The 16,989-nt window shown below is 51.7% G+C and overlaps 1 protein-coding gene across 3 annotated transcripts; it reads right to left on the bottom strand.

Moving 5' to 3' along the window:
* Positions 1 to 328: 328 nt before the first annotated feature.
* Positions 329 to 16,985, bottom strand: ATPAF2 (ATP synthase mitochondrial F1 complex assembly factor 2). 3 transcript variants are annotated; one of them, XM_042914985.1, is made up of 9 exons: positions 16,634 to 16,985; positions 6,954 to 6,998; positions 6,543 to 6,688; positions 5,933 to 6,030; positions 4,481 to 4,561; positions 3,152 to 3,264; positions 2,505 to 2,620; positions 1,969 to 2,192; positions 600 to 687 (listed from the first exon to the last, which is right to left on the bottom strand). In XM_042914985.1, the coding sequence occupies exons 1-8, from the start codon at positions 16,764 to 16,766 to the stop codon at positions 1,992 to 1,994; spliced, it is 933 nt and encodes a 310-aa protein (XP_042770919.1). In that variant the 5' UTR covers positions 16,767 to 16,985; the 3' UTR covers positions 600 to 687; positions 1,969 to 1,991. The 3 variants fall into 3 exon arrangements, with proteins under 3 accessions (XP_042770920.1, XP_042770918.1, XP_042770919.1); XM_042914986.1 differs by lacking the exon at positions 1,969 to 2,192 and having other exon boundaries at positions 329 to 687; positions 16,634 to 16,973; XM_042914984.1 differs by lacking the exons at positions 1,969 to 2,192; positions 16,634 to 16,985 and adding an exon at positions 9,806 to 10,079 and having other exon boundaries at positions 329 to 687.
* Between the last annotated feature and the right edge of the window lie 4 nt (positions 16,986 to 16,989).

The raw sequence follows: 16,989 nt of genomic DNA, 5'->3' as shown, positions 1-16,989 counted from the left end.
ACAAACAACGCCGATTTTCTATTTTCGAGAGTAAATTATTTCTTCTAAAATCCCAGGAACAGAAATAACCAGCTTAGAACAAAAAGGACTCAGTTTCAAAAGACGGTTTGATTAAAAACCGGGGGTGGGGGGGGGGGGGGAGTCTTCAGGCCGAGGGCTGCACAGAGTTGTGTGTTGACGTGATTTCCCCAATTGCGTGAGGCTCCCGGCCACGGGCGGCAAATACCAAAACGTGCCGTGGGAGGGAAGCTGTCTGACCTTGGTGAAACCCAGACACGACAAGAGGGACGGAGAAAAGTGGAGGTGCAAAGGAAAACAGGCCTCCACATTTCCAGGGCAGAGAAATATTTAATAAAATCAGGTTGGGAGGAAGTCACTGGTTTGCTTGGCCGGCTCGCTGGCTGCCGGCCGGGGCGGGGGCACCCAGCTTGGACTGGAGCTGACCTCGACAGCCGCTCCGGGTCCTGGGGGCATCTCGGGGCAGCGCCGAGCTGGGGCGTCTGTGGCCGTGCGTGCAGCCTCTGTCCCGCTGGGGCTGCCCGCCCCGCCTCACTGCCGCAGGAGCTTGTGTTTCACCGTGGCGCTCTCGGAACAGAGGTGGATGAAGAGGGTGCCGGCGGCCGTGCGCGCCCGCAGCTCCCGGAGCTCGTAGCCGTGGGCCCACTCGATGTTGCCCCACTTCTGGATCTGAGGGGAGGACGTGACATGCCGCTGGGTGACCGGCCAAGGGTCCGCCTGCCGACCGGCCAGAGCCACATTCCACCCCAATAGCTGGGGTGGGGGGACCGGACTGGGCCCCCGTCTTGCCAAAACGCGAGACCCCCACGGGGGAGGCGGCAGGTGAGGACACGCAGGTGGGCAGAGCAGGCAGCCGTGCTGACGGGGTGCGGACAGTTTGGGAGGGGTGCCGTCCAGGTCCAGGACCCAGAGGCACCCACTGCCACAAATGCCACGTGCATCTCCCCCCAAGGGGGCCCAACCCGAATGCCATCCTCCTCCCACAAGGAGGCTGGTGGGAGGCAGCCTGGAAAATGTCATCCTCTGCAAGCTGCCTCGCTGGGCTGGGCTGCAAGTGCCCCCCCCCCGCCTTACCCCCCCCCCCCCCCCCCCCGCCAGTGTGGGTGGGATAAATAAATCAACCAAGGCCACATGGTCGCTTCAGTTTCGACTCCCCGGGGGTGCTGAAGAAACCTGTGCTCTGCACGCTGGAGCCGACTTGCGGATTGTCTCCAGGGCTCTAACAACTGCAGGGGAGAAGCCCAGACACGCAGTGTGGCCATCCAGATGTCAGCGGGACTCCAGCCAGGCCCTGCTGGCTCCTCCCTGGCCACAGGCCCAGCTGCCCCAGCCCATCCAGGAACTCGGGATCTGTCACGCCACACGAGCTACTGGGATCTTTGGGCAGCCCGGTCAACGTGGACAACTGTGATCTGTCGTCTGAAGACTTTACACCTTTGGAGAGGCCTCCATACGTAACCCAGGTAACCCCCTGACTTGTGGCAGATCGAACCTAGTTCAGAGACTGATGGCCTGGCTCGGGTGCCACCATCAAATGCAGAGCCCAGAACAGAGGGCAGGTTTCCTGGCGCCCCCCCCCCCCCACCTCCCAAAGCCCTCACACCCCCACACATCACTCCCTGCCTGTTTAATTGTTTCTAGCTGGCCTCTTTTGCGACAGAGAAACAGTTTTTACCCCTGGCATTTTTCTGAGCAGATGACTAGACGGGCTTGGGAAATAATGTCATTACAAAAGGGTTTTCATCATGCTAGGAGCCGATTTGTAATAGCAATTAACCTTCTGAGGTTGGAAAGAAAGCAGTAAAAAGACTGCAGAGAACGCCATAATTCTCAGAGTTAAAAAATGCAAATGACAGTGTAGCGAAACCATATTAATTTCAAACCCACTAAATGAAAACTTATGTACAAACAGCAGCCACCCGTGTTTGCTCTGCCAGCCAGATGACCCACCGTGTGAGTCAGGGCGCCAAGGCTCAGCTTAGCCTCTGTGTGAGCACGAACGTGGCTCCTAGTCCTGTTCGCGGGGCCCGTTCTTCGGGGCCCAGGCAGACGACCTTGATCTGCCTGTGAACCTCTATCTGTAGATAGTGGGGAAGGCCTGGAGTCACCCAGACCTGGCTCCGAACCCTGGCTCCAGCATTTTCCAGGGGTGGGACCCATGCCTCCGTTTCCTCCTGTGTAAAAAAGGGATAACGGCAGCCCCCACCTGGCCAGGTTGTTCAGAAGAGGTGAGGCGTGAGGGGAGAGCTAAGCATAGTGTTAGAACACAGTGGGAGCCCTCCCTGCCCTTATTTTGTGTTATTATTTCTTGACAATACTTTCATCGGCCCTTAGTTTTGATTTCTGGATGTACATGAAAGTAGCCGAAGGCCAAATCGACATAAGAACATTTTAGATGGGCTAGCTCCCACCCCCAGTTAATCTGAGTCAGGGAGAGGAGAGGTAAGGCCCTGAGGTACCCCACCTCGGGCCGCTGGCTGCCTCACCTGGTACTCCTCCTCCAGGCGTGACAGCAGCACGGCCTGCTCCACTGTCAGGCGCCGGTCAATCAGGCCCAAGGTCAACACCATGGACTTGAGCTGGGTCACCACAAACTCAATCCCTGCGGGGATACAAGCCAGGTCAGGATCCAGGGCCCACCCCACCCCAAAACAGGGCAGTCACTGGACCTACACTTTGTGAGTCCCTGCAGCCCTAGAGAGGTACAAAAGCACGACCTGGGGGAGAAAGGTCACAGGGGACGTGCGCTTTGCGGTCGGCTCTGTATTCTTTCCCCGCTCTTCTCAGACAGCCCTCTGGTTTCCCTCGGGGGTGTGATCCCACTTCCGCTCCTGCCCAGGGTGGGCACGGGACCTGAACGTACGCTGTCAAGAGAGCTCCACCCTCTGCCCAGTGACTGGTTTGCGGATGGCCACGTGACTGGAGCCAGGCCAATGAGATCCGAAGTTGAGATGCCTGAAGAGGAGAAAGCCAACCTTCTCCTGGGAGGGTGGGGAGCCTGCTGTCCCCCTTGGACTGAGTAGAAGGGTTAGCATCGGGGCCGCCCCCTAGAGTGCCCCTGTGACACTCTGGGCTTCGGATGCCTATGCCCATCAGGCCGCCCTCCCAGGCCCGTAGGAAGCGCCTCAAATACCTTGTAGGGCCCACATGTTGTAAGAGGCCAGGTGGCTGGTGAGCACTTCCCGAGTCCTGGCTGGGATGCTGGGCCCCATTATGCTGGTGGAGGAGCCGATCTCCACATCGTATCTGAAAGGAAAACGCTTCGCCGTGTCCTATTGCGTTGAAGCTGGCTTCAACAATGACACATTTTCAAGAACGGTCATAACTATATAAGGCACAGGAGAAACATAATGGAGTAAAGGCAATTTTTGTCATTTTCTTTCATATGTAACTCATTTTTCCTGTTGGTTTAGAAATATTCTTGCTGAAATTTCTAACAGCAACACCGTGAATGGCCAGGTTGTTTTGTAAACCATTAAGGATGAGAATCTCAAGTGCCACAGAAAGCGGATAATTTTGTACCAGAGCAAAGATCTCCAGGCACCTACGCTGTTGTTATATTTCATTAAACTCTGCAGTGACACTGTGCCTTCAGAGCTCTTACACAATGCTGTAGTGGTTACGTTTTATGGGATCCTTTAGTGCAGTGGCCGTGCCTTTTACTATAAAACCCAAGGATACCCGGCACACTGTGGGCATTCAGGAAACGCGTACAAATGAGACTGCCCGACATCACTTTGGTGAAAAATGGTTTGCCAAAAACAACTCTGTGTACGCTTACAAAATACTACGGTCAGAGCAGTACCGTGGTAGGAGCCCTTCCAAAATCCCCCGGAATGAAATGAAATGAAATTGAATTCATGTTGCCACCCCATCAACAGTCTGTTCAACTTTGCACAAAAGGACCTTTCTGCTAAGGAACCATGCTGGGTATCGTCAATTCCTAGAAGCCTTACATTCACAGGATAAACGTTACCAGACTCGTCCTCACGTGCGTACGTATCACATACGCCGTTTTCGGATTTAGTTTTAATGGTACAGCACTCGTGGCCATGATAAAGACGGTTACTGCCCAGACCTGAGTATTTACCGGGTACCAAGCGGGATACTGGGCATCACTTTGTTTGCTCCTCACAATACACTAAGAGGTGGGGATTATGAGGACCACTCACAGACAAGGAAGCTCAGAGAGCTCACGGCACTAGCCGCGGGGTCACGCAGCCAACCGTGGCAGAGCTGGGGCTCCATCCCTACGTCCAGCACCGCACGAACGGACGGCAGGTGCTTGGTGCGTGGTGGCTGATACTGACTTGAGGAGCACTTTTTCCCAAGGTGCCCAGTCCCGTCCCTAAACGTGCGAGAGGTGCTGAATTCCACGGGTCAATTAGCCAAGGGCTTTGGTGGTCCGGCGTGCCCCCTGACCGCACCAGCCTGCCCAACACTGTGGGGCCGCGCCTCTTACCTTTCTTCGGCCCATTCGATGATCGGGTCCCACTCGTTCCTTTGAAGTTCCACTAATGTCGCTGGCTCATCCACCCTGTAGCTAATTCATTGCAAAAATCGCCTTCGTTACTAAAAAAGTACAATTCTCTCACTCAGTGACAGACGATGGAAAAACACAAAAGGCCACCGCAAAAAACCTCTCCACTCAATTCCCCCCGCCCAGCCCTACCAGTCCTTCCCGAAAGCAGTAGTTCTCAAAGTGTAGCCTTGGGGCCAGCAGCAGAGCATCACCTCAGAACCCGATAGAAATGCCAGTTCTCTGGCCCCACCCCCCATCTATGGAAAGCAGAAGCTTGAGGGGTGGAGACCAGCAATCTGTGTTTTAACAAGCCCTCTAGGGGATTCTAATGTAACCTTGGGTTTGAGAACCACTGTCCTAAATGTCCCCGGTCATCTGACAGGCCGAGGCTTGCAACGCGGTCAATGCCATTCTGAACACTAACACCGCACCCCCAGATCCACAGGATGCTGATCCTAGGATGATCAGGATCCTGGGATGCTGTGCCAGAAGCTCAGTCACTGCGTCCCTACCTACCCTAACCCTTCCGAGAGACCGTGCCCCTGGCCACAAATTGCCCGTGGGCACCTCGTGAGCCCACACGCTCCTGGCTACACATGCAGCTGCTGGCTCGGATACCTGACGCCACGTGGTGCCACTTATTGTGACAAAGAGACCCAGAAATGGGAGTCGGCTGAGGGGAGCTGCACGGCAAGGCCTCACGGGGCGGGAAGACGAGGGGACACCCCGGAAGGCCACCGTGCGGCGTGAGCAGAAGGGAGAAGAGACACCGTGAGTGCGCAGGAAAATGGGCCGCTGCGATGATCAGGCTGTGGGACAGCTCAGGATTCTAGAGCATTTGGGCTGGCCGACACGTGCCGCTCAAGCACTTCTGTCCTTCCCCAGCTTGCCTCCAACACCACCGCCCAGTTAGCTGAAGAACCCTGGCACGGGAGGGAGGATTCAGAAGTGGAAGCAGCCAGCTCCTGAGAACGAGTGACCGTCTCCGGGTCCAAGCTGACGAGTGAGAACAACCATGCCTACGTGAGAGTGTGCCGGTGGCCACAGGTCCAGCATCGAACGCCCCACCGGGAGTTGGCCAGTGACCCCCTTGGTCCTGGAGCCCGTGAGAGCTACATATGCTACCCTACCCCGGCCCGGACAAAAGGACAGCTGCCAGGCTGCAGAAAGGAACGCCCGGGGCTCTGACACTGGTGTACCCCGAGGAGCCCTCCCTCCCAGGGACGCGCAGGGCGGGCGGCTAAGTGGTGATGTCAAGCAGACCGCCTCCCTGCCCTCTGAGATAAAGGAAAAGGGTCTGCGTCTTCCTCTGATAACTGTCTGGGCAAATGAGGCAAACAGCCCAAGGGACCCACTCAGTCCAAGGGGAATGCCCATCTAAATGTCAATTACCAGATGGTGTCGGTGTCCAGAAACTTCACAGCCGCCTGGATCAGCTGGTCCTTGTTTCGCTGGGTAGGGTTGTCTAGAGACGTGTTGCACAATGTGGTCTGAATCAGGAGGCAAAAAGCCCCGTCACCACCACTGGGCCCAGGCAAAAAGCACTGTGTCCCAGGGGACACTGCCTCCAACCACAGCAACACGGAGAACCAGACGGCACTGCCCAGGAAGTGCTGGAGCCAAAGCGAAGCCCCCGGCCCCATGTGTCCCCACAACTCCAGCTGTAGCACATCTACCGAGAGCTCCGTGCCACACGCTGTGTGTGACAGCCCGTGGGCCCGTGGGATTCTCACAGCAGCCCCGGGAGTAATGAAGCTGCCCGGGTCTCGTGCTCTCCACTACCAGGCTCTGCTCTATGTAATTGAATCCTTATGACATCCTTGTTCTGAGCAGGGGGACTGCAGCGGGCCAGACCAGCAGGGGAAGGGTCAGCACGCTCAAGGAGGCGAGTGTGGCTGGAGTCCACCCCTGAGGGCCTCATCTGAATTTGGAAAAGACTCTCAATTTTTGCCAGGTACCCTAGGAAGCCAGCAGTCGGGGTATACGTTCGTGAACTTGTTACCAGGTGCATGGTGTAGAACTTGATGGTGTCCTGCTGGGAGTCCCATTCAGTGGCCACTGCGATGGCCAGGGCCTCGCTGGGGACGGTAAAGAGCTTGGCTTGGGGAGTTTTCAGCTTCCTGTGGTCCAGGTTTATCTCAAAGCCACCTTGAAAGATCAAATGAAAACCTCTCAGGGATTGTTAAGGGGAATCGAGTGACCATTCCTATATTTAGCTACTTGAATTGGTGCAGACAAAGACAACTCTGAGTCCCTTCACGGAGGGCTTACAGAAACCTATCCAACAAAAGCGCGAAGGGTAATCTCACTGCTGAAACCGGCTAGAGATGAAAAATGTTTCTACCCATTCACAGAAAAAAAAAGAAAAAAAAAAAAGAAAGAAAGAGAGGCAGTCAAAACTTCAGACACTCACCTTCACCCTGTGTGATGCTGACATTCTGATAAAACCTCTTCCTTTCTGTAAAAAAAGATTTTTCAAAAACGCAGTTTAAAATAACGTCGAGACGGCTCAGGAAGTGACAAGACCAGCTAGTGTCATTACTGCTAATGCTGATTGATTGGCTTGATTTTCATATCACTATTCAAGGTCTGCCCTACTCTATGCGGCATAATCAACAGCTTCTGATTAAAGTTGGAAGGAGGAGGGCATGCACTCTCCAGGGATGAGGGAGGAACAGGACATACTGGTCATGCCCCCCCCAGCCCCCGAGCCCAGGAATAGTCTGATCACGAAGCATTGCAAAGCTGCAGACTGTCTGACGTGACAGATTTTTCCAGCACTTAGTGCTTTAACGTCTAAGCATGCTCCTCCCCCGACACCACCCCCACCAGCACTGCCCCCGTGCCAGAACAACGTGCTCCCATCCAAAGATCGTATCTGAATGTGGTAAAGCCCGAGATCCATTTTGGGCAAGGGTCTGATGCCTCTAAGTAGGCAAGAGAGGAAAGCCAGTGTGGACGTACGTGTGCACGTGTGTGGTAAGGGGAGATCCCAGGAGCATTTCTCATCCTCTCTATCCAATTAATTAACCTAATTAACCAGCTTGCCTGTGTATTCAACAAGAACTCCAGGCAATTCCTTTTTTTTTTTTTTTACTTAATTTTTTTTAATGTTTATTCATTTTTGAGAGAGAGACAGAGTATGAGCAGGGGAGGGGTAGAGAAAGAGGGAGACACAGGATCCGAGTTGTCAGCACAGAGCCTGATGTGGGGCTCGAGCCCATGAACCGCGAGATCATGACCTGAACTGAAGTCGGATGCTTAACTGACTGAGCCACCCAGGTGCCCCTCCAAGCATTTCCTTTAAGAATGGGGGAAACAGGAGTGCCTGGGTAGCTCGGTCGGTTAAGCATCTGACTCTTGATTTTGGCCCAGGCCGTGATCTCACAGTTTCATGAGTTCAAGGCCCATATTGGGTTCTGCGCTGACAGCACAGAGCCTGCTCTGGATTCTCTGCCCCTTCCCCTCTCATGTGCCGTCTAGCTCAAAATAAACTTTAAAAAAGTGGGGTGGGGTGGGGTGGGGTGGGGGGGGGGAGGAATATGTGTCCTATGATACGTGAAAATAACTTGAATAAAATCTTGTATGAAAATGTAAACAAATCCCCCCTCTTCTACTTGGAGGGCTTAAAAACCAAGAGGGCCTCAGAGGAATTATGCAGATTACTTCAGCTAATAAGGAACAAGTAGGTCACATTTTGGGAGCTAAAAACCGTAACCCAGTCTTAACCTTTGTTAGCACAAAACCTTGACTCTTTCATTCGTTCCTGCTGTTCCATATTTACTGGGTGCTAAAAGCCTTCAGAGTCCATTAGTGAAGTTACTTGTTGGAAATAACAATGCAGCATGCGGAGGAGGGAACTCATTAGTTTTTAATGCTTTTTAACTTCTTTTAGTGCTTAAAAAAAAAAAAAAGCGAACCAAACATAAATTAAAATGAATTCAGGGGTGCCTGGGTGGCTCAGTCAGTTAAGCATCTGACTTTGGCTCAGGTCGTGATCTCGCAGTTCGTGAGTTCAAGCCCCGTGTCAGGCTCTGTGCTGTCAGCTCAGAGCCTGGAGCCTTCTTCGGATTCTGTGTCTCCCTCTCCCTCTGCCCCTCCGCGGTTCACACTCTGTCTCTCTCTCTCTCAAAAATAAATACACATTAAAAAGAATTAATTCAAACAGACTATGAAAATCAGGAGAGCTTCGTTTGTGCATGGCAGGGGTGGGGGTGGGGTGGGGTGGGGTGGGGAGGTAAAACGGAGGCAGAGTATCCGGTCTTCCTCCAAACGTGGTATTTTCAGGTTTCCCACGACCCATCAGTTTTTCCCAAATTTCGTGTTCTATCATTGATGCTTCATGTCCAAACTGCATGTCCACAGTCACGCTTTTACTAAAGCCCAACGGGTTTCCCACTTCCAAAAACCGTATGCCTACCAGGTGCCAGGCACTATTCTAGGTACGTGGGATAAAACCATGAATAAAAATGACAAAAATCCCTGTCTTTATGGAGTCTGAACACTTAAAAAATAAATAAAGTGGCAGGCAGGGTCTGGCCACCGAGATGCTCCTGCATTATTATGGCCCGAGTTACCACCTTTCCCTGAAACGATAAGTGATTCTCTCACACATTTGACTCCAAGAAAGAAAGTCTGCGCCATCATGGTGCTTTCAAATGCCCCTATTTCACGTGTCACGTTCGGGTAGCAGATGAAACACGAACCTGGAGGCCTCCTTGCATAGGTCTGGAGGCACCCGGACCACATCCAGTATGTTCTCCAATGCCTGAGCTGGGCAACAAGTCTAAAGCCAGGCCAGACAGGAAGTGGGAAGAGATCTGAAAGCTGACTCATCACCAGTGGGGGAAGGATCTGCCCCCATCGGCAGGAAGCGCCACCAGAGAGCATTCTAGCACACAGCGCGACACAGCCCCGGGAAGTGGGCCCGAGAGACCTGGACTTGGGGCAGAAACTGACAGCACAGGCTGAACCTTCCAAAGCTGGCAGGGCAGTGAGGTTTCCCACGAGGGAAGTCTTTTTTTCTCTGCTTTGCTGGTCAGGCTTTGGTTCCTCTGTCCTGGCCAGGTCCCCCTCTGTATCTGATTCAGAAAACTGGAAGGGGGTGGGAAGGCTAGAAGGGCAAGGTTGGGTTAACCCAAATCGCTCAAAACAGCAGTAAGCCATGCAGAAAGAGACGACAGCCCTGGGCGAAAGGGGCACAAAGTCTGCCGGGCTTCAGGACAGGGCAGGCCCACGTGCGGCGTGTTTTAAACACGTGCTCACCTGAACGCAGTGGACACGTGGAGGGGCAAACTTCAGGCTTAGAACAAACTTCCAGTGAGTACCGACCCTGTTCCAGGAAGGGGAATAAGACCTGGGGGTCAGAATCAAAGCTCACCCCTGCTCTCAAGGCACTTCCTGTCTGCTGGGCAGCTGAACGCGAATCCAGCCAAACAGTAAAGTGATTTTGAAGGCCCAAGTACAAGGAACACTGGAAACACACACAAACACACGCACACACACCAGGAGAGCCTAATCTCATCTCATCGCGGGCTAAAGGAAGACCTCCAGGCAGTCAGATTTCATCTGAGACCTGATGGAGAGGCAGGAGTTGGCCAGTCTGCACTGATGGATTCTTTTCTCGGAGGGGTGGGGTGGGGGTGTGTGTGGAAGGAATTTCCAGCAGAAGAAACTGCTTACAGGAAGGTCTTTGGCCTCATGAGAGCATGAGAGTTTGGAGAACTAACAAGATGGTCAGAAGGACAAGAACGTAGCTATCCTACAGAGGATGGTTCGAGATGCCCAGAGAGGGTGGTGAGGGCCGGATCTGGGGGAGGGGGCTGGGTAGGTCACAGTACGGAGGCAGAGGGAGCCAAGTTAGAGGTTCACATAGGAAAACAAAGCCAGGATCTGGAAAACTAATTTGGCGGAATCCATGCCCCCCAACAATGTCAAAAGATGGAGGTTCTTCACCTGAACCCTCAAAGGTCTTGGGTCACGTAAAATAAATCGTGAGACCAGGGACCTCTGAAGCACCCATATTCTCAGTGAACACAGGACTAGCTGTCAGCAACAGGGACCTCATCTTTAAAGATGAAATTAACACCTAAGCCTTGTAGGAGCACACAGAACTTGGGTCTGTTCTCAGTATGAATCGCTCTCTTTACAGAACATCTGTTTCAGTGGCAAAAACACGGTCGGTGCCTTTTACACGTGGACTATGTAGATATGAAGACAGGTATGTGAACAAGTATTGAATTTTAAAAGCTAGCCCCAAGAAAATAGGCTATATACACAGAGAAGCAGCGAGCGACTTTAAAAACCTGCTCATGTGATGAGTGACTTGGAAATTAATGACCATCAGGTCCTTCTCCTATGAGGTCATTTCAATCCATAAAAAGAAACAGGCCTGTTGGGGGCTCAGTCGGTTAAGTGCCCGGCTCTTGATTTCAGCTCAGGTCATGATCTCACAGTTCCTGGGTTCGAGCCCCGTGTCGGGCTACATGCTGACAGTACTGAGCCTGCTTGGGAGTCTCTCTCTCTGCTCCTCCCCCACGTGCACGTGCACACATACACTCTCTCTCAAAATAAATAAACTTGAAAAAAGAAAGAAAGAAAGAAACAGGCTGTTTTCTGTGTCCCTTCTCCTACATTCCTCCTCCTGTCCTGGGCTTCATGGACCAGGGAGCAATCTTTCTACCAGCCTCAATTTTCGCCAGGCCTTTGCTTTGGAAAGACTCAAAGCTTCAGAACTACAACTCCCACAGTGCAGCAAGAACAGAGGAAGTGCCCTCTGGAAGGTCTCAACACCTTTATCTTTTTAAACAGTGCCATCTGGTGGGCCTGAAGCCTTAAAGCTAGATTCTGACTTCGGGCATGACTCCATCCATTAATCCTAGGGCGGCTCCAGACCATCTATTTCAGAACTGACAGCCTGAAAATAAAAAAGACAACCCAACTAAAAAATGGTCAAAGGATCTGAATAGACATCTCTCCACCAAAGAAAAGGTACACAGATTAGCACATGAAAAGATGCTGGACTTCATCACCATCAGGAAAACGCAAAGCAAAAGCGGGAGAAACCACTTTGTAACCACTGGGATGGCTATAATTAAAAACAGGTAATGACAAAAGTTGACAAGGGTGTGGCCAAATTGGGACCTTCACGCAGGGCTGGTGGAAACGTAAGCTGGTACGGCCACCTTGGGAAAGTGTAGCAGTTCTTCAAAAAGTCAGTTACCAGTTGACCAACAATTCTACTCTTCAGATATGTGTCTATGAGAAATGAAAACATACACCCACGGGGCGCCTGGGTGGCTCAGGCGGTTAAGCGGCCGACTTCAGCTCAGGTCACGATCTCGCGGTTCGTGAGTTCGAGCCCCGCGTCGGGCTCTGGGCTGATGGCTCGGAGCCTGGAGCCTGCTTCCGATTCTGTGTCTCCCCCTCTCTCTGCCCCTCCCCCGTTCATGCTCTGTCTCTCTCTGTCCCAAAAATAAATAAACGTTAAAAAATAAAAATTAAAAAAAAAACATACACCCACATAAAAAGTTGTACACACACACAACTTGTACACAAATGTTTATAGCAGCATTTGGAATAGCCAAACGATGTTAACAACCCAGACGTTCATCAGGAGATGGATGGAGAAATAAGATGTGATATGGCCATACAACTGAATATTACTCAGCTATGAAAAACACGAGAGTACTGATACATGCTACAACTTGGATAAATAAACCTTGAAAACAGTCTAAATGAAAAAAGAGCCTGCCCCCAAAAAGACTGCATTCCATTTATGAAATGTCCAAACTAGGGAAATCTACAGAGACAGGAAGTAGAATAGTGGTTATCTAGGGCTAGAGGGATAGGGAGGGAAGGAAAAGGTGATGGCTAAAGGGCACAGGGCTTCTTTTGGGGGTGATAAAAATGTTCGAGAACCATGGTGATGGCTGTACAACTCTGTGAAGATACTAGAAACCACTGCATTCTACATTTTAAATGAGTGAATTGTAAGTGAATTGTCTCTCCATAAAGCTGTTAAAAAAAAATTTCTTCAGGGTTGGGGTGCCTGGGTAGCTTAGTCAGTTGGGCATCTGGCTCTTGATTTCGGCTCAGGGCATGATCTCATGGTTCGTGGGATTGAGCCCCACCTCGGGGTCTGCACTGGCAGCACAGAGCCTGCTTGGGGTTCTCTCTCTCTCTCTCTCTGTCTCCCTCCAAATAAATAAACTTTAAAAACTCTTCGGGGCAAATACATCTGCCATAGCAATTAATGTAAATGAGCTAAATCACTAAACACGTTTTTTTCCCAATTGCTCTAGCATCCTGAGGAGGGGTTGGCCAACTTTTCCCATAAAGAGCCAGAGTAAATATTTTAGGCTTGGCGGGCCATATGGTCTCTGTTGCAATTAGTCAGCTCTGCAGTGAAAGTAGCCTTAGATTATACGAAAATGAATGAGGATGGCGGTGTTCCAATAAAACTTTATTTACAAAAACAGGTGGCAGGCTGGGGGCTCTGTCTACAGAATCTCCCGCAACCCAACACAGCCGCACTATAAAGGCAGGGCAAGTAATGCCTCTGAGGTGGTAGAGATTCTGAGAAGCTAAATGACTTGTCCAGGTGACAATTTAAATTTTTTTTTAAATGTTTATTTATTTTTGACAGAGAGTGAGAGACACAGAGCGTGAGCGGGGGAGGGGCAGAGAGAGAGAGAGGGAGACACAGAATCCGAAGCAGGCTCCAGGCTCCGAGCTGTCAGCACAGAGCCCGACGCGGGGCTCGAACTCACAGACCGCGAGATCACGACCTGAGCCGAAGTCGGACGCTCAACCGACTGAGCCACCCAGGCGCCCCATCCAGGTGACAATTTAAACAGAGGACACCAGCCTGGACTTTTGCTGGGCATGGCACTCAGCAAGACAAGCAGCCTCTCCAGAACACCTTCCCCCTCTATAAAGAGCTGGTGGATCGCGGACAAGCAGTATAGAGCTGGACCACCCCACACCCTCACACAGGTCTCCTTGCTGCAAAATCTCCTCCAACACCCCAGGGACCCTTTCCCAAACCCCTCCTCTCCTTCTGACACCCTTCAGCGGCACTGCATTCCCAAGGAGCCAAGTTCAATCTGCTTGCCAACCAAGTCTTCGTGGAGAAGTCACCCACCTGGGTTTACTATTCCGCCATCCCAGAGACTCACGGAATGTCAAACCGGTAATGTCTTTGCAGTGCACTCATTGGCCTGGTTTCAGGTACCTCCCTCCCACCGGGCTTCATTCTTTCATTCCTATTTTCTTTCATGTTTGACTAACTACCATGAGCCAGATACTTCCAAGAGCCTAAACTAGTAAAGTATGCAGTAGAAAGGAAGCAGAGTCGGTGGGTCGTGGGCCACCATAGTGGCAGGTGGCATCCACGAGTCTAAATCAACCCTCTGCCTGTGCCAACTTAAGTGAACTCCTGAATGTGTCCCTTTGCTTGTGTCATTATCTTCCCGGGATATTGTAAAGGAAACTCTCGTTTTCCTTTACACATTCACACAGACACCCTGTACTCCAAATGCGTGGGGGTTTTGCCACCCATCAACTCTGTGACACCAGTGGGTGTCCTACAATTCAATTCAGTTCTGACGGTATCTGCCTGGAGATAGCATCGGATCCCACAAGGGCTCAGTCCCACAAGACTGCATTCCCCGGCTCCCTGCAGATGGCAAATGCAAGCCCAGATGGTCGGTCTCCTATGCTGCTGACCTACTGGCTATAAATCAGAGGTTCCCACGATCCCTCCAATTAGCCAGAGTAGCTCATAGCACTCAGAAAAAAAAGATTTTACTTACTAGATTACTAGCTTATTATGAAAGGATACAACTCGGGAACAGCCACACAAAGAGATGCACAGGGCAAGCTATGGGGGAAAGGGTATGGGGCTTCCGTAGCATCGCTACGTGTTCACCAACCCAGAGGCTCTCTGAACCCCACAGTTCAGGGATTTTATGGAGGCTTCATTATATGGGCATGATTAATTAAATCACAGGCCATTAGTGATCAAATCAATCTCCCGCCCTTCTCCCCTCCCCAGAGGTCCGGGGGTGGAACTGAGAGTACCGAAACTCTAATCTTGCGGTCGGTTCCCCTGGCAACCAGCCCCCCCACCCTCCTCAGGTGCTTTCCAAAAGCCACCTCATTAACATAACCTCAGGTGTGGTTGAAAGGGCCTTAAGAATAAAACACTCCTTCCGGATTTTGTATCTCTGAGGCTATTTTAGGACAAGAGACCAAATATCGTAACAAAAGCTTCTTCCGTAGCTCTTATTGCTTAGTAATTACGAGGGTTTTAAGAGATGCATGCCAGGAACTGCAGGAAAACCAAATACAAACAGTTGATCTTTGAACAACATGGGTTTGAACCGCGCAGATCCACTTATACCTAGATTTTTTTTTTTACAGTACAGTACATGTTATTTTCTCTTAAGATTCTATTATAATTTTCCTAATAACATTCTTTAATCCAGCTTACTTTAAGGATACTGAATATAATACGTATAACATAGCAAATGGGCGTTCATCTACTGTTCATGTTATACCTAAGGTTTCTGGTCAACAGTAGGTTATTAGTAGTTCAGTTTTGGGGGAATCAAAGTTACATGTGAATTTTTGCTGGTGGGGGTTGTGCTGGTGCCCCTAACCCATATGTTGTTCAATGGCCAACTGTATATTTCTCCTTATAGCTCATAACATCACAGATGCCCTTCCCTCTTTACTGGCTCTTCATGGCCCACGTCCAGGCCTTTCAACGTGGACCCTGGCAGGTAAAAAAGCTCAGCTCCTTGCTGCATCCAACTCTCTCCATTTGCATAAAATTATGAAACTTAACAGAAGGATCCTCGAAGGCAACCTAGTCCTTCAACTCACAGAGGAAAATGAGGCCCAAAGGAAGCAGTCTCGTGCCCAATATCACACGGTACCTCACAGGTTCAGCCAGCATTAAACCCCAGACCTGTACTTCTGCCACAATGCCAAACTATCTTAGAGTTCTAGATTTTCTAAAGCAGGCAGCATTACAGCAAGGTTCCTCACACTCTGCTGTCATCTCTGAACTTGTTCTAGCCACCAACACTCTTCCTCCTCCTCTCCACTGAACTTCTATTCATCTGTCAAGACTCAGCTGAAACGTCCTTTCATCCAAGACCCTTTCTAGAGCCTCAAAACCCCCGAGGTGGAAACAGGTGCTTCTTTATGTTCTCCCAGCTTCCTTGTATTTCCCTTATCACAAAATACTACACACTATTGCTTAATCAGACTATTATAACCTGCAGTTGACAGTGAACATCATGAGAGGGAGACCACGACTGCCTGGAAGGCCACCGTGCCTCCAGCTCTCAGCACAGAAAAACTAACTGAATGAAAAGAGAGTGTTACTACTCTTCACTCATTTAAGGCACTCACTCCCACTCTTTCCCTAAAAATTGTCCCCAGAAGCAGTGACAAAGCCACTACCTTCTTCTAGGCCTTATCAGTCAGAAGTAGAGGAAGGAGGCATCGGGGTCAACTCCTTAGCAGAAATGGCAGGGATCGTGGTAGGCCAGTGGGAGGGAGGGCCAGGAAACCTGCAGAGAAACTGGCCGGGATGGAAGATGAATGCCGACCGAATGCCCCGGTTCCAGGGTCCTTCTGTGCCCAGCCATCGGGACACAGAAAACAGGCCGATCTTTGCCCTCCACAAACTTCTCAGAGTCTGCTCTGTGACCTTGGTGTAGTCCTGATCCAGAACCCAAATTTCCCTGTCTGAAAACAAGAATGCCATCTGCTTTCCTTACTGGAAAGGAAAACCATAAGCGCTGAGAAAAGCTGCACGTGCCAAATGACCCTCAAGCGGTCTGCCCTTGCCTGCGCTTCTATTCGCCCTCCCCCCATGACCCTCAAGCGGTCTGCCCTTGCCTGCGCTTCTATTCGCCCTCCCCCCACCCCCATCTGTAGCAGGACCCGAAAGCACTGCGTAACTTCATGAGCCTGCACCCTTCCTCGGTTACCCTGCCCTGCACAGCCGAACCCCTCAGCCCACCTTAGCCCGGCTCGATCCCTGGCCAAAAGTGAACCTGCTCTGACCTCCCTCACCTGTTGGGGGGGCATAGGCCCGGGCAGGGGACAGGGGGTTTGGCCCCGGCCGCACGGAGGCGGTGAGGGCACCCCGAGGCTGGTTCAGGAGGCGGCGCCCCGCGTCCCGCAGCCGGAGGCAGCTCCTCCACATCGCGCCCGAGAGCCTGGGAGGACGACCCGCGCGAAACCTGAGAGCAGGAAGCCGAGTGAAGGGATCCCCAAGCCGCACGCTCGGGCTGTACGGAAACCGCTCACCACCTCCCCAGAGCCCTCAGCCTCCCCTGGACGCCGCCATCTTCCGCTTGACACCAGCGGCGCGCCGTCGCTCCGGCGCGCCTCCTGCGCACACCCCCAGTCAATCAGCATCACAAACG

Source organism: Panthera leo, chromosome E1 (genome assembly GCF_018350215.1).
Source record: "Panthera leo isolate Ple1 chromosome E1, P.leo_Ple1_pat1.1, whole genome shotgun sequence".
Classification (NCBI taxonomy): Eukaryota; Metazoa; Chordata; class Mammalia; order Carnivora; family Felidae; genus Panthera; species Panthera leo.
This window is presented reverse-complemented; position numbering and strand designations above follow the sequence as displayed.